Genomic DNA, 21,748 nt, shown 5'->3' with positions numbered 1-21,748 from the left:
CATTTTCTGACCCTTTGTACACTCTATTTGTACGTAAAGGAGTGTTGGGATATAGGAAAGTTAAGCGTGTGCTTGCCCTGTGCTTGGAGACAGGGGCTGCAGTCTGCTGGCACGGCAGGACTAGAATTACCGGCCCACCACGCCACGTTAAGCACTGGAGCGAGCTGCCACGGCACGGGAAGCTATTCTGTTTTAAACCTGGCCCGGCACAGTAGGGCTGCAATAAGACATCAGACTTGAGTGAGATTACCAGATAGGTCCTTCACTGCGGAGGGTAGACTTGCAAACTGCAGCTCTCTCATCCCACTGTATCGGCAAACCCAAGAACACTCTCCTTGAGGACAGAGGTGGATACAGACTCCAGGTAACGTTTTTCTGGCAAAAGGTACAAGCTAATTTACCTAGTAGGAAGTTGGCTTTCTTTTCTTTTTCTTGTTTACTCTTCTTTTACAGCAATAAGAAATACGCTGGACCATACCTATGCAGATTTTTAGAAAGGCACTGAAAATTTACACCTGCCGCAGCACAATTTGCAGTGATGGGAAAAGCCTGAGGCACAAGCCATCGATTCATCCTTGCCTCCAAGTACTGGCACTCGGTTAAACTCCATCCGTTAAAATACAAATGCAGAGTGAGAGATGGAAATTGTAGCAGCAGCCACAGCTTACACCACACCCAGGGATATTTGAAATTTTGGGGTTGTTTTTTTGTGTAGGGCTCACCCTTCAGCTGGCCCTGGCAGCTCTCTCGGCAGAGGGCTTCCCCATGCTCCTGCCTTTCCCTGAGCACGTGGAAACCCCCCAACCTTGGGGACAGTCAGGGCGGCCCCCAGTCCCACTGCGGCCGTGGGGGTAGCTCCCTTGGCTCTAAACACACCATTTTCCACTTGCTGCTGGGTAATTCTGCCATTGTAGAGCTCAAAGTCTTGATATTTCTTCCTCATTTGAGTCATTGCTTGCGTGCTGAAGAGGCGGGAGTTACACCACATCACCAAAGAAAACTACCCAGTGCCAACAACGGGTGTAAAATGAGCAACTGGGAGCTCGGACTGTTAAATCTGGGTGACACTGGCACGTTCCCAGGGTGGCTTAGGAGGGCAGGTCAGCGCAACACTCAGTTACCGTCGGGGACATATGTTAATAAGGCTTCAGGATGGGTCTAAGGCACAAGCTCGTTAGTATCTTCATTAAGAACCTTGCCTCACAAAGTAGAGGTACGCCGGCTGACTGGTGTGCGGGGAGGTGAGAGGCAGCGGGGAGGCGGGAGGGCAGCCCTGCCTGCCGAGGAAGGGGTGGCCGGTTCCCCAAGGGGACGTTGAGGATGTTGACATGTGAGAGGGACCTGAGGTCCAGGGTCAACTGGATGGTGACTGCGGGCCAGGAGGAAAGGAGATCTCCAAACCTGTTTGCATTTCCAATGGACACAGTAATATTGACACCAGTCCTCATGTGGGATGTCCCTTATGGTTCAGGTATGGAGAACTTCAGCTGGACCACAAGCAGAGGTACAGCTGAGAGTGAACAGAGGACACCAGAACAGTTTAGGCTGTTCACCTTTATGGAAAAGAATTTCTGCTGTCTTGCACGTGCCTTTTCATTAATGGATTTCAAGTTTTGAAATCACTCTTCGATTTTGAAAGTATTCTCATTCACATGAGAGTATGGAGGTTGAGTTTTCTTCACTGTGGTATAATCTAGGGAGACCCCCAGGTCTCCTAAGGAGCAGCTTGCTAGAGCCCCGACTCATACTGGTCTGTCACCATCAGCAGACTTGACTTCGGCATGTGTAGAGTTGTCTTTAAAAGGGGGAATTACCTGACAATTTCTTCTCCTTTACCATGGTCTTGCCGATGGTTAGTACCTGATAGCTGAAGGGAAAAGGAAACACTCATTGAACAACAGCCATTACCGCCAATGAAAGCACCAAGCACTCTAGCAAGCCAGCAGAAATGGAGGTGACTCGTGCTTGGGTAGTGTCTTGTTTTGTTAACCTGCTTGCACTGAAGGCATTTTTTAAAGTTTTCTTCTGTATTTTCATGGGTTCTAGGTTTTCTAACAAATCCAACGCACCTACTCACGATATAAGCTCAGTCAGGGAAACACTTAGAGCAACTCCTTGACTTCAAATACCAAAATCTAACCGCTTCAGTGGGAATTAAATTAAGCACGTGGTATTCTTAATAGGCATGATTTTCTGAACAATTTCTTCCTCTACAAAAGGAGAAAATATCTCCTGTAAAGCTGTATGTAACAGGTAGTAAGGAACTGTGATTACCTGGCTTCCCATCCTGAATCAACAGCTTTAACACCTGTTTTCATGTATTGTATCTTAAAAAACCATGAGATGCTTAATTATCTCATTGTAGAAACCAAAGTGTGAAAAAGAAACGTAAGGGAAGGCTGTGAGCCCCGGCAGGATTACAAGGGGAACCTGAAGGGCTGGGCCACGTGTAATTAAAAAAAAAACACCTGTAGTTTAAAATTGCTTATATGAATCTGAAACCTTTCATTAAGGTATTAAAATTCTTCATTCCTAAGGCTGTTTCCCTCTTCATCGCAAGCCGAACCCATCTGCCCCCAGGCTTGTCAGAGCAAAAGGGTTTCCAGCCAGAAGACCGGGGGAGGTCCCGGCGGCCGCAGTGGCTTTGGGGCAGGAGTTAATGGGCGCCTTGGGCAGCCCCGGCCACTCGAGCAGAGAGCAGGCAGGAGTCAAGCAGGACGTGATAAATGGCTTTGTACGAAAACTGAACGCAAGCCAAAACCTCTAGGGTCTAAGAGAAAAATAAGCATGGGCTGCCTTATCGAGAGGTTTCCTTGAAAGCAAGCCCCCTCACCAGTAACAGTCTGGGAATCTCAGCGTGGACGCAAACATTTTTGTATGAACAGCGGTTACCCTGCCAGAAGAGACACTTGCTGAAAGGATACTTTTCCCCCAAACAACTTTATCGTGGGGGGTTTTTGCCTGCTTGATTAATGGTACTTTTCTTTCAGAATCTATGCAGAGGAAAAAGTGAATTTGGCTGAGCTGCCAGTTCTTCTTGCTCCTATTTTATATTTTACAGGATAGCATCTGAGTGAATCCCCCTTGCAGAATGCTCACCTACACACTTGGGCACTGTAAAGAACTTTTAAATAGATATTAATTACATTCAGACTTTAGGAAATTTGTCTTAATGTAAATGAGAAGCTCCAGGGTACAGTTACATGACATTTCATCAAATTCCTGATAAGATTTATTGATCTTCCACAAAACACTTTAAGGGGAAAAAAAAACAGCTAGAAATGAACTGCAAAGAACTAAGTTTATTTTTAAAACTCACGGCTAACACAGCAAAGGGCTGTGCTGATGATCTGCTGTGACGTGATCAGATAGCCACACTGGTGACTCACGGTCCAGCGGCCGAAACCTTTTTTAGTATTGGCTTTTCTTTGCCTAAAGAAGAAGGAATGAGTTCATCTCAGAAAAATGATGGAAAACTCACAAGCCTAAAGTGTCTTTGGACTCATTATAAGCAGCAACATCTTGCAAGTTAAGCCCATAATGAAAATAAAATACATCAGTTCTATCAAAACCTGACAGTCATAAATGAACTAAGCTGTTAACAGAGATAATAGTATGAAATCTTTAAGCGAGCACAGCAGTAATCCCCTAAAACAAAACAAAAAGATCTGCCCTTCTTCTATCTGGTTATACAGGTGATAAAGAAGTGCCTTCCTAAAAAAAAAAATAGTCATGTGTTGTCATTTTGAAAGAAAAAAAGTCAGTTTGATCTTGTGAAGATTCATCCTTTTGGGTATATGAGTTGGACATTGTAATTGCTACTGCTGCAGACAGCACTGGAGACTCTAGCCCCTGCCACGGCCATATGATCTTAAAGCCAATACCAGAGAGCATTCTTATTATGATTCAATTTTCCCACTACTTCATTATACTGTTTCCCCTCTACCACCCCGACTTCTGCAATGCTTCATTCAGCACACACTGGAACCGGTCTCCTCCACAACCAGCTCTTTGAGTCAGCTCACGATATTATTCAGAGCATCCCAGCACCTCCGAAGTGCTCCCTGCCTAGTGGTGGGGCGGAGCAGCGGGAGCTGGCGAATTCAGTGCCCGCATGAAATCCCAGACCAGAGTGTCCGGAGCAGGGGGAAGCAGCCTGGATTCACCCAGCGGGTTGTACTCAAGGTTTAGGAGACATGGTGGTGTTGGGTTGACGGTTGGACTTGATGATCCTAGAGGTCTTTTTCAACCCTAATGATTCTATGACTCTACGCACCATTTGAGTGGCACTTCTTGCCATCCCTGCAGGGTGTTACTCCCCCCCCACGCCCCACAAGCAGTAAAATCCAGGACCCTCATCCAGGAGGTGCTCAGGGCTGGGATGTGACTGCTGTGCTGGGTGTCACCTGGGAGCGCGGGGAGAGGGGCTGCTCTCGTGGGGATCCCCACCCGCAGAAGCAGCCTTTGGTCCCTGGGTGCTCCCAGGAGACAGAGGGAGTCAGCACGAGCCCGAGGAAGCGGACACGGTGGGTAGAGATCAATTGCTACACGTTACAAGATGAGCCAGTCACATCTAACCTGCTTCCACTGTGTATTTGCCCGTGTATTTTTCTCTGATGCTACCGGAAGGGCCATCTCCTGCAGTGAGGATTTCTGCACAACAGGGAACCTGTTGAATAGGATGAATTTTCTGTTATTTTTATGTAACGAGTAGATCAGCCTTCCTTTCCCTTCAGCTCTTGCCCTGTTGACTCCAAAGCAGTGGTTAAAATGTGAAAACTCAGATTATGTATTGATTTTACCCTTACAGTACAGCTGTATAAAATTTGCTAGCCCCCACTCCGTTTTGCCAAAAGAAATCCTGGGAAGCAACATCATAATATAGCAAAGCACTTTTTGCTAAAGTGTATAAACGCTATACAACCTTACAAATGCTTAGTAAGGATGAATTGCGCGCAGGTATCGGAGCTGATGGAAAACTGAATTTAAAAAATAGATATAAATTTATCACATTCTGTTTGCATCTACTGTGGACTTCCCCTAAGTGATAATCATTCTAAAAATACAGAATTATTGCTTTTGCAATTAGATTAAAATATAACTAAAATTAAAATATACGGTATTAAGCTCAGTAGACTTATTCATAGATGAGGATTTGGGAATATTCTTAAGAAATAAAACCCCTGTCTCTCCTTTTCAGCTACTGTCTCTCTTTCCCTGCTTAGCCAGTGAGAATTGCAGGGACAGACCGCGTCTGTTTTTGGGAACTCGCCACCAGACCTTTCCATTCCTCCAAGTTAATTCAGCAGACACCCCACAGGCACTGCTTGCACGCAACTAAAATCCCCTGCACCCTTACGCGCCGGAGGTCATTATGCACTCCCCAAGCTTTGTCCAACCCGTTTCGCGAGGAAAAACTGTCAGGCATGATAAGCGATGCATGGTTGTTCTTTGTGAAGATGACTATTGTCTGCTGGGGTAGAGGCGAGCCCTCCAAACCCGCTTGGCTTCAGACGTGAAGCTGGGCTCAAACCACAGACCAAGAATCAGATGTTGAGCACGTTGGCTGCTAACCCACCAGCCACGGCTTCAGCCTGCAAGCAGGGCATCACCACCTGGTCCCAAAAAGATGACTTATGACTATATGAGAGTCCCTTCCTTTTCCTATATAGGCCAACACATTGCTCTAGAGTAAAGAAATCATGGGGGGGTTTTATCATGTTGAACTCTATCTGGATAAAGAAACAGTCTAGTTCATTAGTTCCATAGGTTTATCCTTGAATAATGAACCAAGGCCGCTGTTATTTGCTGCCAGTACTATAGCAATACTGTAAAAAGCACAGCATAGAAAGTGGAGCTACCGTAACTATGTTATTTCCTGAACTTTTCCAAAATATATTGATGTAAGTCCAATTCTCCAGTGCACCCTGGCTGAAATGAACCATGAGCAGCTCTATCCCTGATCCCTGAAGATTTAACACCACAGTAGGCACCAAGTTGCTCTAAACTTCACCAAGGGGTGGATTTCTAACATTTCCAGGATCAGGAGATAGCAGAAATGGCATCGAACTGCAGGAGCTTCCCTACTCTTACTCGCTTTGGACGTCCCACCACCCGCGCACAGACTCTTACACCGTTACATGTTCTGAACACTCACCAGGTGGCTGAGGCTGTCGGCTGCGGTGCACGTGGGGCTCCGAGGCCCCTCGGCCTTTCTCTCTGCAGTGACGGGTCCCCAGGCACACACCGGTCTCTACCGCATTGAGCAGTGCCGGTCTCATCCCCCCATTCCCAGGGCTGGCGTACCTCATTCTGCACCGAGGCAGGCTCTCATCGCCAGGTCCAGACCCGCGGAGTCCGTCCTTCTTGCACAGACCCAGAGGAACTCCTGCAGTGGTTTTTCCACACTAAGTCTGGTCATTTGGCTATTGCATAGTATCACTTTGATTATACCATGTGTTTGGGAATACGGGGAGGACATGAAAATGGTGTCAGAAGCTTTAGCTCTCACTGACCTGTAAAAGCAGGAGCAAATCATCCAGCCTGTGTGTCGCAGCAGGGTGCGTCACAGGCTGCTCTGGCACTGCACGCCTAGGGGCACCCAATTTTTGACATCTATGTTAACTTTCCAAGTGAAAAAGCTTAGCTCGTCAGCCATTCTGCATTGCCAGTGGCACAAGGTTCCTTCAGAGCCTCTTCCGAGCTCCTGAGTTGGCTCCTTTTTTCTCAGGCACCTTCCAGAGGAGCCCACCTCACCCCACAGCTTAGGGAGGGAGCTTAGAACTGGTCTCAGGAAGCAAACACTCCCTGAAATATCCTCTGCCACACTCAGATCTGAACCTTGCAGCAGTACCAGTGGCTGCAAGGAGAAATGATTCAGTGAGGGGCAGGCAGAGGGTACCTGCCTCAGCTGGCAGTGTTTCATAAAAGGCATGGGAAAGACGGCTGAGGAGCCATCAATCCACTGCGGTTCAGTTTCTAGACAGCCGGTGAAGCCGAAGACCCCTGCGATACCCTTCAAGACGCCCTGCAGCCAGCCCCTCCTGGCAGCGGTAAGGACAGGGGGTGACTGGAAAGCAGTAGCTCAGAGCTCAGCTCCCTGCTCGCCCTAAGAACTCACCCTAAACCTCCAGCATCTCCCCGCCTCGCCCTGCCCCAGCCGTGCCCGGCGGGGACGAGCGCGGGGCTCAGGGCGGCGTAACGGCGAGGCTGCAGCCCGCCGCGTCCCACCGCGCCGCTCGGCGCCGGGGCTGTCACGGCTCCGTACAGCAGCCGTGGCTTGGCAGCCTCAAGAGTTTGTTCTCCAAGAACTAGATGAGACTAGTCCTGGGCTTCCACGGGAGTCTGGCCCTAAGCAAGGACGGACCACAGCATCCCATCCCAGCATCCCATCACCCTTTTCCACCAAAGTCTGCAGCTTCCCACTTAGCCCAGAGACTCGTTACCTGATGCAGTTCTTCCTTCAAACAGTGTTTTTGCTTACAGGAATTGCAAAGTCTCTGCTCCAATTCGATTGATTTATTTAAAAAAATTCTCCTCTGCTTTCCAATACACAAAAATAGAATTAGAGTACAACAGAAGCACAGTGAAATACAAATGATGGCCTCCCTGTACACATTGAATCATCACCTTAAATAGTCCCTGAAGAAAAGCTCTGGCAATGCGGCGTGGTCCTTTCGCCGAGCTCTCCGTGGACTTCCACAGCACAGGACCCAGCCGAGCTGCTAACGAAGACCACGCTGGGACAGCCTGAAGCACCCGGGGTTCTCCTCTTTGTGTTTTGCTGCCTTTTCAGGGTCCTGCAATGGCACACTGTCCCAGGGCAAACAGTCCCGAGGTGAAAATACGGAGCTCAGTCCCTACGGTTGGATCCAGAACTTTGTATCCTGAAGCAGAAGAAAATGTGGGTTGAGTGAAATTATTTCTTTCCCAGCTCTGGGGTCAGTGTCTTCACTGTGTCTCAGTAAGGGTCCTCCAGCTCTGCCAAGGCAAGGGTTTCTCCATCCTTCCTATCTGAAAGCGTGCGCCCACTCCTTGGCGAATGAATTTCACAGTCCAAAGGCAGCTTTTTAAAATTTGAGCACCAAATGAAGCACGTAACTATTCTCACCAAGAAATGAATCAACAAGCCCTTTTTTCTTTCTTTGGTAAGAGAGGCCGCCTCCACTCTTCACTTTCTACGTGACCCGCTCACCACAACTCTCAGCCACTTGGGAAAAAACAGGGCTTAAAATGCAACTCATTGCAAAACTAACTTTCCCTGCACCCTTTAATGTGGTAGCTAAAGGTCACTCTGCTGAAACAAGAGCTTGAAACCTTGAACAGGATTCTTCTCACTTTAAAAAGGAAGCAGGAGTTAAAATTTAAATGCCTTTTTACTGGATAGCCTTGGAAAATAATAACATGAGCGAAAAGATTATGTCTGAAATATTTTAAAAGCCATTTCAGAATAGCAATTTTTCTTGTATGAAGCTTTTTTCAAATAGGAAATTAATAGGAAAGGAAATTTGACTACATAAACTGACACAGGTTATTGGCTGACAAGTTTAGTTTTCTCTTTCCTTCACTCCAGGTCTACTAGAGTTGGATATTTGTAAACCAGATACTTTGTCATACTATTTATTACATTTTGGGCCAGGAAACCCACTTGTCCAGCGCACTCTTCCCCTCCATCAGGGACCCGCATCTCCAACACATTTTAGGTTCTCAGCCAGTTTGTTTTATTTAGCCTTTTTTTGTCAAACTTGCTTTATGGCTCCATTATAATGCACAAAAAGTTTGCACTACACAGGCTTCTGTTCGGAGTTGTTTTCTTGTAATAACAACAATAATATTTTTAGCTTTTATTTAAGAAAGCTGTACTTTTGTTGTAAGCGAGGAAGAGTGGGCTGGAGGAGACAGAGAGCCAGAAAGGCAAGGCAACAAATCGTATAGCTCAAAATTTCTTTTCTTCAAACCCAAGGACCTTCAAAAAGTGACTGGAAAGCAAAAGCAGGGAACAGGCACCAGGTATTAATAAGCAAGTTGGGGCGGCCAAAACCCCCTTAAGTATTTAATAAAATGCCGAAACATAACCGCTGTGGCTGCAGTCCACCGGTGCCACGCAGTGTTTTCCCAAAGGTTCATTAAAAAAAATAAAAATGCAGAAACCGTGTGTACATGTGGATGCCGTGGGTAAATCGGCAGTGTTTTTACCAAGGTAGCCTCCAGCAGTAGGTGCCCTGGGAAGCCAGCAGGTACCTGGGGGCTGCTGCACTGTGGGGCAGAGCCTGGGCTGCATCGGGACACCCGCACTGCGGGCCACCAGCTCCCCACAAGCGACCGTCAAGGTGGTTAGTGGAGAACCAGCAATTAAAAGAGCTCCTCAGCAGGGATCCGGCTTAATTTTGGACGCTCGATTAAATCTGAAATTCTTCGTACAAATTATCGTCAGCTCCGCGGGCTGGCACAAAGATGATCTTTTATGTTTGCAAAAAAAAACAAATGAAGAGGTTTTATTTAGAAACACTGCAAAGGATGACAGGGCTGGGTGCCCCCCACGACAGCCCAGTCCTCCCTGGAGTCACCAGGCCCGGGGGTGATGACACATCCCTCTGTCCCTCCCTACAACCAGGCTCCCTCCTGGCATCCCTCTGTCCCTCCCTGCACCCCAGGCACCCTCCTGGCACCCCTCTGTCCCTCCCTGCACCCCAGGCTCCCTCCTGGCATCCCTCTGTCCCTCCCTGCACCCCAGGCACCCTCCTGGCACCCCTCTGTCCCTCCCTGCACCCCAGGCACCCTCCTGGCACCCCTCTGTCCCTCCCTGCACCCCAGGCTCCCTCCTGGCATCCCTCTGTCCCCCCCTGCACCCCAGGCTCCCTCCTGGCATCCCTCTGTCCCCCCCTGCACCCCAGGCACCCTCCTGGCATCCCTCTGTCCCCCCCTGCACCCCAGGCTCCTTCCTGGCACCCCTCTGTCCCCCCCTGCACCCCAGGCTCCCTCCTGGCATCCCTCTGTCCCCCCCTGCACCCCAGGCTCCTTCCTGGCACCCCTCTGTCCCCCCCTGCACCCCAGGCACCCTCCTGGCACCCCTCTGTCCCTCCCTGCACCCCAGGCACCCTCCTGGCACCCCTCTGTCCCCCCCTGCACCCCAGGCTCCCTCCTGGCATCCCTCTGTCCCCCCCTGCACCCCAGGCACCCTCCTGGCACCCCTCTGTCCCTCCCTGCACCCCAGGCTCCCTCCTGGCATCCCTCTGTCCCCCCCTGCACCCCAGGCTCCTTCCTGGCACCCCTCTGGCACCCCCTGCACCCCAGGCTCCCTCCTGGCACCCCTCTGGCACCCCCTGCACCCCAGGCTCCCTCCTGGCACCCCTCTGTGTCCCCCTGCACCCCAGGCTCCCTCCTGGCACCCCTCTGTGTCCCCCTGCACCCCAGGCTCCCTCCTGGCACCCCTCTGTGTCCCCCTGCACCCCAGGCTCCCTCCTGGCATCTCTGGAACGTCCGGGCTGCAAACCCAGCACCGAGCTCCCCATACCCACCCGGGGGGCCGCAGCCAGTGGGTGCCCTCCTTCCAGCGAGGGTCTCTGGGCTGCACGGCCGGGGTGATGCGGGGAAGCTCTGCTTTGCTCTCGGCCGTGCAAAGGTGAGGAAACCACCCCGGACACCCACACGGCAGGGGATTAAAGCCCTTCCGAAGTTTCGGTGGGAAGGGAGAGGGTAAAAAAGGAGGGAAAGCGGCACCCGCGGCCAGCCCCGACGGCTTCCCTCGGCTCCCAGCACCTCCCCGGCCCCGCTCCCTTCCTCCGGCGCCTCTCTATTCATAGGTGATGTATAAAAACGTACATTTAGGCGTTACAAAAAGATCCCTCTCTCGTGCGTTAGCGCATCTCGGTGCCCCCGGGGAGCTGCAGCGGCGCCGGGACCCCCGCCGCTCCCCCCGGCCCCCTCGGGCGCGCCGGCCTCCGCCCGTCTCTTCCTCCTCCTCCTAAAATTGCCGTTATCGAACATTTTCTCGCAGTTGGGGTCGAGGGTCCAGTAGTTGCCTTTGCCTGCGGAGAGAGGAAGGGTCCCGCGCGTTGGCCGCCGCCCGTGGGGGGGGGGGAGACGCGGGTGGACGGCGGGCGGTGGGGGGGGACGCGCCCCTTACCCGGGTCGTCCTCGTCCCGCGGGACCTTCTTGAAGCAGTCGTTGAGGGAGAGGTTGTGGCGGATGGAGTTCTGCCAGCCCGCTTTGCTTTTCTTGTAAAAAGGGAAGTTTTCGGCCACGTACTGGTAGATCTGGCTGAGGGTGCGGCGGCGGCCCGGCGCGCTGTGGATGGCCATGGCGATCAGCGCCGAGTAGGAGTAGGGAGGCCGCGCCGGGCGCGGGCCCTCCTGAGGCGGCGGGGGCGGCCAGCCCCGCTCCGCGCCCGCGGGCGGCCGCTGCGCGGGGGCGCAGCCCGGCGGCAGGAAGGGGGCGGCGGGCAGGTAGGGCGCGGCGGGGCCGCCGAGCCACAGGTAGGGGTTGGCGGCGGCGGGGGGAGGCTGGGGCTGGGGCAGGGGCCGGCTCGGCGGGTAGATGCCGGGACACACGGCCGCGTCCAGCAGCTCCTGGGCGTGCGGGGGCGGCGGTGCGGGCGGCCCGAAGGCGTGCATGCTCCGGCTCCGGCCCCGGCGGCGGCGCGCAGCTCCGCGCCCTCCCGCTTAAATACCGCCCCGCGGCTCCGGCCGGCCCGGCTCCGCGCCCGGCTCCGCGCCCGACGGCGGAGGAGCGGGGCGGGACGACCCCGGCCGCCCCCCCCCCCCCACCCCCTCCCCCTCCCGCCCCACGCGTGTCCTCCGCGCCCCGCCGCCGCGGGCAGGGCACCGGCACCGGGGGACACCCCGCCCCGTCCCGGCCCGCCCGGCCCCCCGGCACCCCCCGCTCGGCGGGGGCGGGAGCGGCGCGCCCCGCGGCGGGTTGGCTCCGGGCCTCGGGGCGGGCATCGCCGGGCCCCCCCCCGGGAAATGCCCCCTGGGGGAGCGGTGCGGGGTGGGGAAGAGCAGTGGGGCGGGAGCCGCCCTCCGACACCGCCGCTGCGCCCCCCGCCCCCGGCCGGGGCACAACACCCGCACGCCGCGAGAGCCCTTGCCTCTAGCGAGGAGGCGGCCGGCAAGTGCGGAGAAGTGAAAGAGGTGCCGAAACCCCCTCAGGGAACGTCCCTCGGAGAGCGGGGAGCAAACGAGGAGTTTCCAGGGCTTTGCGGTTTGAGCTTCTGATGCGCCCGCGCAGGCTTCGGCGGTGGTTACGGGGTGTCCCACCGCACGGGAGGTGCAAGAGCTCCGGCTGTAAAGCTGCAACGTCCCTATTTCATACCGTATAAAACAATTTCTGAATTGTTTTATCTTTGATTGACCGGCGCAATCCCTTCCCTGACTCACACCTCTGTCTGGGATCCAACGTGTTAGGGTAAAGCAGCCTGACAGGCCCTCCCTTCAGCGAGCTTTGATTTCCAGCGAGTAAATACATATGCAAGAAATCATCGACATCCTCTCCCACATTTCCTTTAAGTGTGAAACAAAAATTGTTATCACTTGGAAATGAAAATTTCCCATTTGCAAACCCCCTAAAGGCACGTGTGGTCTTACACACGTGTACGAACTCATTCCTTAACTCATTCCTTAAACTAAACTCCTTCTCCCCACGTTCAGGGAAAGCCGGGGTGCCCCTCCGCGCAGCACCAGCGCTCACAGCCTTGCTGCCCCCAGGCAGAGCTGTACCGCACCGAATAAATCAGCGAGTGAGGCCGGTTGCCACCACACGCCAGGCTGCAAGGCAAGGGAAGGATTCTCTTCTTGTGGTACTGCTGGGCATTGACTTTAAAGTAAAATTCGCACTATGCAGTGGTTCGTGGCAAACCACGCACCTGTACAGCTTTGCTGGGTGTTGCAGCCACAAAAAACCATGTGCGTAACGTGATTTTCACTTTTTTGGACGTATGCGTGACGTCCTATAAAAACTTTTCTGCGTTTCTTACTCTGCTGTAAAACCAGAGTTTTGGGTTATGTTTTCACCCATCAACGTTAAAAAAGAAGAAAATAATCTAAAATCATTCATCTTTGATAGAAGACATATCATGATTTGATGAAAAATTGACTTTAAATTGCATTTCTGTATATTTTTTTGCTATAGAGGAGGTCTGCCCTTTTGAAATCTCAGACCGTTCCTCAGAAGTACAGATAAAAGGCATGACTTTATCAGTAGCTACAGCTACATATCGGTAAATATAAACAGGATACTGATCTGTGGTAGGGAATTAAAATACTTCAGGTGGCAGCTCATACAAATAAAAGCATCTTCAAGTCTTAATCTGTCGATCCGCATTTTGGGTCGGTGGAAGCGCATCTGCGTCACTAGATCTTTACATTTGCAATATCATGCTCATGTCTGAACTATTTCTTTCTAAACCAGGTTATTCACGCGCGTGCGTGTCGGCGCTGGCATTCCCACGGTGGGTCTGTCCGTCCCGGTTCGTTCTCTTTGGGAGCGGCTCAGAGCAGATGCTTCAGAGATGCAAGAAATCCATTGGAAATTGGGTTTCTTCCTAATGGATCCCTTCAGTGGATGGCTTCTGCCCTGGAGCATGAGTCTTATAACCCACTTTGCAGAAATAGATATAAATACACGCATACAGGCTTATGCCAGGGCAAGGATTTGTTGTCTTCAACGCCCTCTCGGAGCCGCCCCAGACCTCCCGGGCTATACCTGTCTCCAGGGCAGCGCCGCGGCAGCACAGCTTTGCCGCAGGCCCCTGCCCTGGCCCTTTGCCATGTCACGATAACGTGATAGGAAAGGTTTAGTCCGCTCACCTTTGGGCCGTGCAGCACGGTACATCTCCCTGAGCTTTTGGAAAATGCTTAGGAAAACCAAGCCAATTCTCAGTAATCGTAGCCATTCGCATCTTCACTGGGTAGAAAAAAACGTTGAAAACCGTCGTCCTCTTAACGTAAAATTTGCACTGAACGTTCCTGCGTGCACATCGCAAAGTTAGGAGTAGCTGATCTGTGCCACTGACGGGGGTTTCATCTGAATACCAGTTACTTTAGGCATGTTTTTCTAAGAGCTGTCTTCAAATCTGGAAAGCGTGAGGGGTGATGTTCTTTCCATTTCAGTGAAATTAGTTCAGGAAACAACGCAACCCCAAACAGTAAACTGAAACTTATTTAATTTCCCTGCACTTATTAATTACCCGGAGACATCCAGCAGCAAATCGACCTCTGGGTATCGCCAGTGCGGCTGCCCGTTGGGTGCTCCTGTTCCTCAGAAAAGCTGTTTTGTTTTCCATGGCATTGCTTGTCAGCTCGCTGCCTGTCCGGCTGTGTGTCAGCTACAGCTGCAGCCACAGGGCAGGGTGTGACGCGTGGTTGTATCCGTCGGGTTCGAGCAGACCGGCAGAGTGATATTATTTGCGTTAGTCTTGTGCCTTGTGGCAAACTTCAGTGTGGGTTGGACGAATTTTCTTGTAAGTTTTAGACATTTACCATGTAAGCGAGAATTCATTTCATATATTATCTAAATGTACAAATTTACAAGTCTGCAGAGAGCTCATTAAATGCTCCCCTTCTTAGTAGAGCTGACACCCGAGGACATAAAAATACTTACGCATAATATATTTGTTAATGCTGACTTCTTTTTGTGTTGCAGCAACCCAGCGATCCCTGGTGAACACCCAAACACAACGTAACTCCTTTATGTTACTCTAACCCAGGGGAAAAATACCTCCTGTTTCAAAAGACAGAGCTTTTTACAACTTTGTTCCCTTCCTCTAGCATTCCACCTGAACTGGCAAGGTGAGGAACACATCGTGACAGCGTGATCGAGGCGCCGCGATCTCTGCCGTAGCTTTGGCAGGTCTCCGACATGCGTTTAAAGCACTGCGGTAGCTCAGCAGCTCCGTTTCCCGCAGTTTTTCTCGCCGTCGTGAGCTTCATCGCCCATCGCCCGGCAGCAGTGCCCGTGCCCAGGTAAGACTTGCCAAATAATGCGAGTTAGCTGCAAAAGCTGGATTTTTTAATTTTTTTTTTTTTGAGCTCAAAAGCCTCTGCTGAGTTAGCCCAAACCTGCTTGCCGTGTCACTCCCACGTCAAACCAAGCGGGTTTGGTTAATCGTGGGGCGGCGATGCCATCTAGTGGCACTGGTACCTGCTCCGCGGAGCCGCGCGGTGCCCGGCGCGGGAATCTGCGCGCTCAGCGCTGGGAAGCGTGTCCGTCCCCGCCGTGTCACCCGGGCCCTTCCCTTAGCTGCCTTGAGGCCTGAGAAGTGAACAAGCGTGTGTGAACAAGCAAGTGTGAAAGACGGAATTATTTCTTTCATTCATCGCTCTCTGCAGCATCCTGAGAGGGGGAGGTGGAGAGGGCGGTGTGATCCCTTCTCCCCGGGACCCAGCGGTGCGACGCCTGGCAATGGCTCAACGCTGCGCCAGCGAGGTTCAGACTGGGCAGTTTCAAGCATTTCTTTACCGGGAGGGTGGTCAAACACTGGAACAGGCTTCTCAGAGAGGTGGTCCATGCCCCAAGCCTGGCAGTGTTTAAGAGGCATTTGGACAATGCCCTTAAGAACATGCTTTAACTTCTGGGCAGCCCTGAAGCAGTCAGGCAGTTGGACTAGGTGATCGTTGTAGGTCCCTTCCGACTGAAATTCTATTCTATTCTATTCTATTCTATTCTATTCTATTCTATTCTATTCTATTCTATTCTATTCTATTCTATTCTATTCTATTCATTTTATTCTTCTATGCTATGCTATGCTATGCTATGACAGACTCACAGAATGGCAGGGGCTGGAAGGGCCCCCTGGATCTCACCCCGTCCCACCCCTGCTGGAGCAGGCACCCCCAGAGCAGGGGCACAGGGCCGCGTCCAGGCGGGGGGTGAATGTCTCCAGGGAAGGGACCCCACAGCCTCTCTGGGCAGCCTGTGCCCCTGCTCTGGCACCCGCACAGGGAAGGGGTTTGTCCTCATGTTCAGGGGGAGCTTCCCGTGTTCCAGCTTGTGCCTGTGGCCCCTTGGCCTGTCGCTGGGCACCACTGAAAAGAGCCCGGCCCCATTGCCTTGACACTTACCCTTCAGATATTTATTAGCATTGATGAGCTCCCCCCTCAGCCTTCTCTTCTCCAGGCTGAACCAACCCAGGTCTCTCAGCCTTTCCTCACAAGGGAGATGCTCCAGCCCCCTGAGCATCATCGTAGCTCTCTGCTGGGCTCTCTCCAGCAGTTCCCGGTCCTTGAACTGGAGGGCCCAGAACTGGACACAGCACTCCAGATGTGGCCTCACTGGGGCAGAGCAGAGGGGGAGGAGAACCTCCCTTGCCCTGCTGGCCACACTCCTTTTCATGCCCCCCAGGGCACCGCTGGCCCCCTTGGCCCCAAGGGCCCGGTGCTGGCTCAGGGTCACCTCGCTGCCCCCCAGCACCCCCAGGACCCTCTCAGCAGAGCCGCTCTCCAGCAGGTCCCCCCCAGCCTGTGCTGGTGCGGGGGGCTGTTCCTCCCCAGGGGCAGGACCCAACACTTGCTCCTGTTGAATTCCCTGAGGTTCCCCTGGGCCCAGCTCTCCAGCCTGCCCAGCCCTCGCTGGATGCCAGCACGGCCTCTGGTGCATCAGCCGCTGCTCCCAGCTTGGGATCGTCAGCGAACTTGCTGAGGGGACGCTCTGTCCCGTCGTCCAGGTCATTGATGAACATGTTGAACAGGGCTGGACCCAGCACTGGGATGCCCGAGGGCCAGCCTTAGCAGTGAAGACTGAAGCAAAGAGGGCATTCAGTAACTCTGTCTTCTCTGCATCCTGTGTCACCAGGGCACCCGCCTCGGTCAGCAGCGGGCCCACTGTACCCCCAGTCTTCCTTTACTACTGATGTATTTGAAGAAGCCCTTCTTGTTATCCTTGACATCCCTTGCCAGATTTAGTTGCAAGTGGGCCTTGGCCTGCCTTGTTGCATCTCTGCATACCCTGACAACGTTCCTGTATTCCTGCCAAGAGGCCCGTCCCTTTTTCCATGTACTGTAAACCTCCTTCTTCCATTTGTGGTTTTCTAGAAGCTCTTTGCTCATCCATGCAGGTCTCTTGACTTCTTTGCTTGGCTTCGTCCTCATGGGGATGCACCAATCTTGAGCTTGGAGGAAGCGGTACTGGAATATTGGCCAGCTCTCTTGGACCCCCCCGACCTTCTAGAGCCCTAACCCATGGGATTCCTCCTTTGAAGAGGCCAAAGTTAGGGAGAGGGATTCACTGCATCCGAGTTTCTCCTTCAAGCTGATGATCACCTGGGCCTTCTTTCCTTCCCCATTTCCTGCCATGGGTGCTTTGCTGTATCTTCTTAAAATGGCTCGTGCAAAGTGATTTTCAACTCTTATGCTCCATTTCTTTTTAAAAATGTGATAGCATGCCTGTGTGTCTACATGGCAATTCATAGGACCTGTTGGAGAGTTCCAAACAGAAGCCTGAGTTTGGCCGTTGTTCTGGTACTGCCTAAGGTGTACCTACGATCCCTTGGCATCATTTGTTTCACTGTTTTTTGTATTTAAATTGTAACGGTAGCTTCAACAGCAGGCTGTGGTTGTCTTCTAGCTCCAGTGGGTGTGATGCATGTTTAGCATTTTATATGGTTAGTATTTTAGTGCCTTGTTCTATCAATAAGGTGAATTAAAAGGTCAAAATAGGTGCAATCAGTCAAAGGCAGAGCCAGAGATCAACATCTCAAGACAAGCCCATTACAGCGACCGTTTCAAACAAAGAGGGCAAAAAGCAGAAGAGGGGCAGCACTCTTTCTGAAATCAGGATCAATGAAAACCAACCAAACTGCTTTAAAACGCAGGACGGACTCTGCCAGTACTATGAGTTTTCCAAGTTTCTTTCACACGCCTTAAAATGAGTGTCTTGAAAATCACTCCTTGCTCCAAAACACCAGTAGAAAAGACAGCAACTCCCCAAATACATTGGGTCCTAGATTATTTATCACTGCCGGTCGACACGGAGCCCCCACGTTTGCAGAAAATGTCACAGCGAAGGCCCCACACCTCCAGCTGCAGAGCGTGCTGCTGACAGCCGGGGCGCCCGGAATTTGGGGCGGTACGATTCCTCCTCGCTGTCACCCCACAGCTTGTGGTGGTGGCAATGGGATTAGAGCCTCTGCCTGAAGTGGGAATAAATGCCCCGTCTATTCCACTTCTCAAAAGACTTAAAGTAAACCTGAAGGAGGGCTGTGTACAGAGGCTGGTTGGGAGATTTAAATACAGTAATTTGCTTGAACAAAGCATTCAAGACATTTCTGGCAAAGCTGATTGAAATGTAGGTGGTTTGCACCAAAAACCTCAGTCTGTGATTTCTCCTGAAATGCCAGACGTTAGAATAAACTCCCCTCATTTAAAATAAAAAGGAGTAGAAAGTGAAATATAAACACATGGTGAGAAATAACAAAGAGTAATCTAACGTGAAGTACCCAGAATTTATCAAAACAGAAGGAAATGCAGCAAATATCATTAATAGTAATCCAAATATTATTTTGAATTCAACACAACTCTGCTCATTTGGCATGACAATTGTTAGCTAACAAATGGACATTTTTCAGGTCAGTCAAGCTTGAGGCAATTAGTCTGTGGCAATTAACTAAATTAACTCTAAAATTAGAATTCAAATAATCTCAGCAATTACGGTTTAATCCTGAAATACGTCTCTTCAAAAGAAGCCAGAAAGACAGACAAATCCACTAGTTTGCCATATTTAAATTACATACTCTATTCTAATTTATTTTAATATCTAACTTCCGACAGACCAGGCAATCCTTTGTCACGACCATGTGTTAAGAATGGCTTCATACAAGAGAAATGTCATGTGCATTTTTCAATCTTTTGTGTCTCAGAATAATAGAATTTGCATACACCAAAGGTTTTGGCATCGAATCCAGCTCCTTAGGTGTCGTATCCTGATTATTTGAATTTATACACTTTACGTGGCAAAATCATTTCATTTATATGCACTTCTGATTGTTCATGAAAATGTATAGGTTGGATTTCATCCAATTTTTTTTCTACCTTTATCAGAGTTTGCCTTTCAATGTTTAATTCAATCAGTTAATTTTCTTCCTGCCCATCTATCAGCAAAAGTTGTAAGAACAATTCCTATTTAATTAAAAGTTTTTAAAGCCTGGAATATTCTCTTTTAGAAACAGCTGCAATTTTTAGAAATTATATTAAAACTAAGCTTTTCTCTTTCATTGAAAAAACTACAAGTAATTCGAAATTCATATGCCCTTGCATATTGCAGATGGAGAAGAGACACTACAGCACGTGAAGTGAGGCCTCTGCTGTGAAAGGGGGCTCAGCACCTCCAGCACCCCTTTTGGATGCTGGTGTAGCAACATTAAGGACTAGTTATATTTGCATTTAATTAATCAAACTTTATTCAAACAGGAATAAAACTGCTGACCCCGCTGGCAAAGAGCTGAAGGGGGGATGTGGGATGCCAGCCGAGGGTGTACGAGCAGGTCCTACAAGTGGGGCAGGAAGATGAAGGTACCAGCGGACAAAATGCCGGCTAAGGGTACCTCTGTAGCACGGCTCCGTGCTCTGCGGTTCACGTGAAGTTAAGGTGAGGGAGGCACCCGCTCTGCCCTGCCCCGGGGCGGCCTCACCCCGAGCGCTGTGGGCAGTCTTGGGTCCACAGGACGTTGAGGGTATAAAGCTACTGGAGAGTGTCCAGAGAAGGGCCACGGAGCTGGGGAAGGGTTTAGAGGGGAAACCATACGAGGAGCGGCTGAAGTCCCTTGGTCTGTTCAGCTGGAGCAGAGGAGGCCGAGGGCAGCCTCATGGCCTCTGCAGCCCCCTCCCGAGGGCAGGAGGAGGGGCAGGGCTGGTCTCTGCTCTCTGGTGACCAACACCAGGACCCAAGGGAATGGCAGGGAGATGTGGCGGGGGAGGGTGAGGCTGGGCATTAGGGAAAGGCTCTTCCCCCCGAGGGTGGTGGAGCCCTGGCACAGCCTCCCCAGGGAGGTATCACGGCACCAGCCTGGCGATATTCAAGCAGCACTTGGCCAAGGCCCTCAGAGACACGGTGTGAATTTGGGGTGCCCTGTGCAGGGACAGGGGCTGGGCTCGATGGTCCCTGCGGGTCCCTTCCAGCTCAGGGCATTCTGTGATTCTAAGGCAATAGGCTTCACTCTGGCCTCTCACAGCCTTTCTCACCCAAGGCTTCTCACATACAGAAAGTCTTAACGTCGGCAGCTGGCAAATGATAAAGCTCAGCAAAACAGCTGAGTTGTTTAACACGTGTAAATGGTTCAGGTTCCTCCATGAAGCAGTCGCCTTAACCAGATCGTCTGGCCACAACGGGCCTCTCTAGTGTCGCGGGCCCTACCGTTAAACAGCTCACAGCAAACGCTGCGGGGCTCCGTGGGCAGCTGCTCAGCACGGCCGGCCGCGGCTCCGGCCGAGCAAGACCCTGCCTGCCTCCGCCACCGTAATCGCTGTGACACGCGGTCTGGGGCTGAGGGGTTTTGAATGCTCTCCATAGGTCAAACACGGAGCAATTCTGTGATGCTGGTTCCTCCTGGCAGGGTACGGATTTGTGCCACCTCCTGGGCTACAGGCACTGCTTTTCTGCTCTTAATCGTGGATGGAGGTGTAAAATCCAGAGGCACGGAGAAGCCAGAGGTGAGATGGACGTGTAACTCTTCCAGCAAGTCAACCCGCTGCTCTTTACCTGCCTGCATGGCATTCCTCATATTTAAGTTCATATTTAATACCTATAAAACTTGTCAAATTTTTATGTTAAACCACCAGATGTAGAAATTAGTTTTGAAAGCAATGAAGGAGCTGCAACTATAGAAAATTACCTTGCAGGCGTGCAGTGAGTACAGTGGTGAGAAGACGTGGCCTGTAGCAGCAAACACTGCACCTGACATACATCTATCTTCTTAAATTAGTGGGTTTAATTCCTCGGTAAGCGGCTCCTTCTTTGCGAGGCTGAGAAAGCATTAATCATTCCTTAAGAAAACGAAGACATAATGAAAAAAGAAATGAGGAGACACCAGCAATATTTTGTTTCAACATTTCTTACATTTACCAAAGACATACATAAATTGTCGCCTATAAATTTCTATATTGCATATATAAATTGTTCCTTTTATATAGAGAGTGCAGTTTTGCTCCTTTCTGAGTAAAAGATTCTAGCCTGACAAGCAGAAGCACAAAACAGGACCAATATCCTCACAACACGACGGGAGCATACATTTCTGCATTAAGTTTTCCTTCAGTCTCACTACTCAGACTTTGGTCATTTCTTTTTTTTCTTTCCCCCTTTCGTTAAAATGACCCGACATCAAGACCTGAAATTCAGAAGAGGTTGTATTGAGAAATAAATTCCCTGCAGCATCATTACGGAGCAAACATGGTCAGAATCAGCCACCAGCAATCCGGACGTGAGAAAGGCTCCAGGAGGCGGCTCTGGGCACGCTCCAGCCAAGCGCTTTGTGCTTTCCCCTATGAGTGTATGAAGCGCCTGCCGGGAAAATCTATGTCAAATAAAGAAGTAGGAAATGCATTGATTTGTTTGTCTTCTTTTGCCCATTAAATGCTTTTTCTTTCATCCTAAAGAGTTGTTTTCTTTAGTAAAATCTGGTGTGGGTATATGTTCTGTATGCACGGTATATTTTTCAGACCACTCATTCTACACTGCTTTTAAAATGCTCCTGGTACTATGTTTCATCTCCTTCCACCTATAACTCCAGCCAGCTTTAATACTGTGACCTCAAAAAAAACAC

General features: G+C 51.0%; 1 protein-coding gene across 1 annotated transcript; it reads right to left on the bottom strand.

Annotated features, from left to right (window-relative positions):
- Nucleotides 1-7,500: 7,500 nt before the first annotated feature.
- On the bottom strand, nt 7,501-11,728 carry FOXI2 (forkhead box I2). The gene is made up of 3 exons (XM_064464514.1): nt 11,126-11,728; nt 10,822-11,027; nt 7,501-9,458 (listed from the first exon to the last, which is right to left on the bottom strand). Exons 1-2 carry the CDS (start codon nt 11,610-11,612, stop codon nt 10,831-10,833), a joined length of 684 nt encoding a protein of 227 aa, XP_064320584.1. The 5' UTR covers nt 11,613-11,728; the 3' UTR covers nt 7,501-9,458; nt 10,822-10,830.
- Between the last annotated feature and the right edge of the window lie 10,020 nt (nt 11,729-21,748).

Source organism: Phalacrocorax carbo, chromosome 12 (assembly GCF_963921805.1).
Source record: "Phalacrocorax carbo chromosome 12, bPhaCar2.1, whole genome shotgun sequence".
Classification (NCBI taxonomy): domain Eukaryota; kingdom Metazoa; phylum Chordata; class Aves; order Suliformes; family Phalacrocoracidae; genus Phalacrocorax; species Phalacrocorax carbo.
Note: the sequence above shows the minus strand (reverse complement) of the source record. Positions and strands in the feature narration are given on the sequence as shown.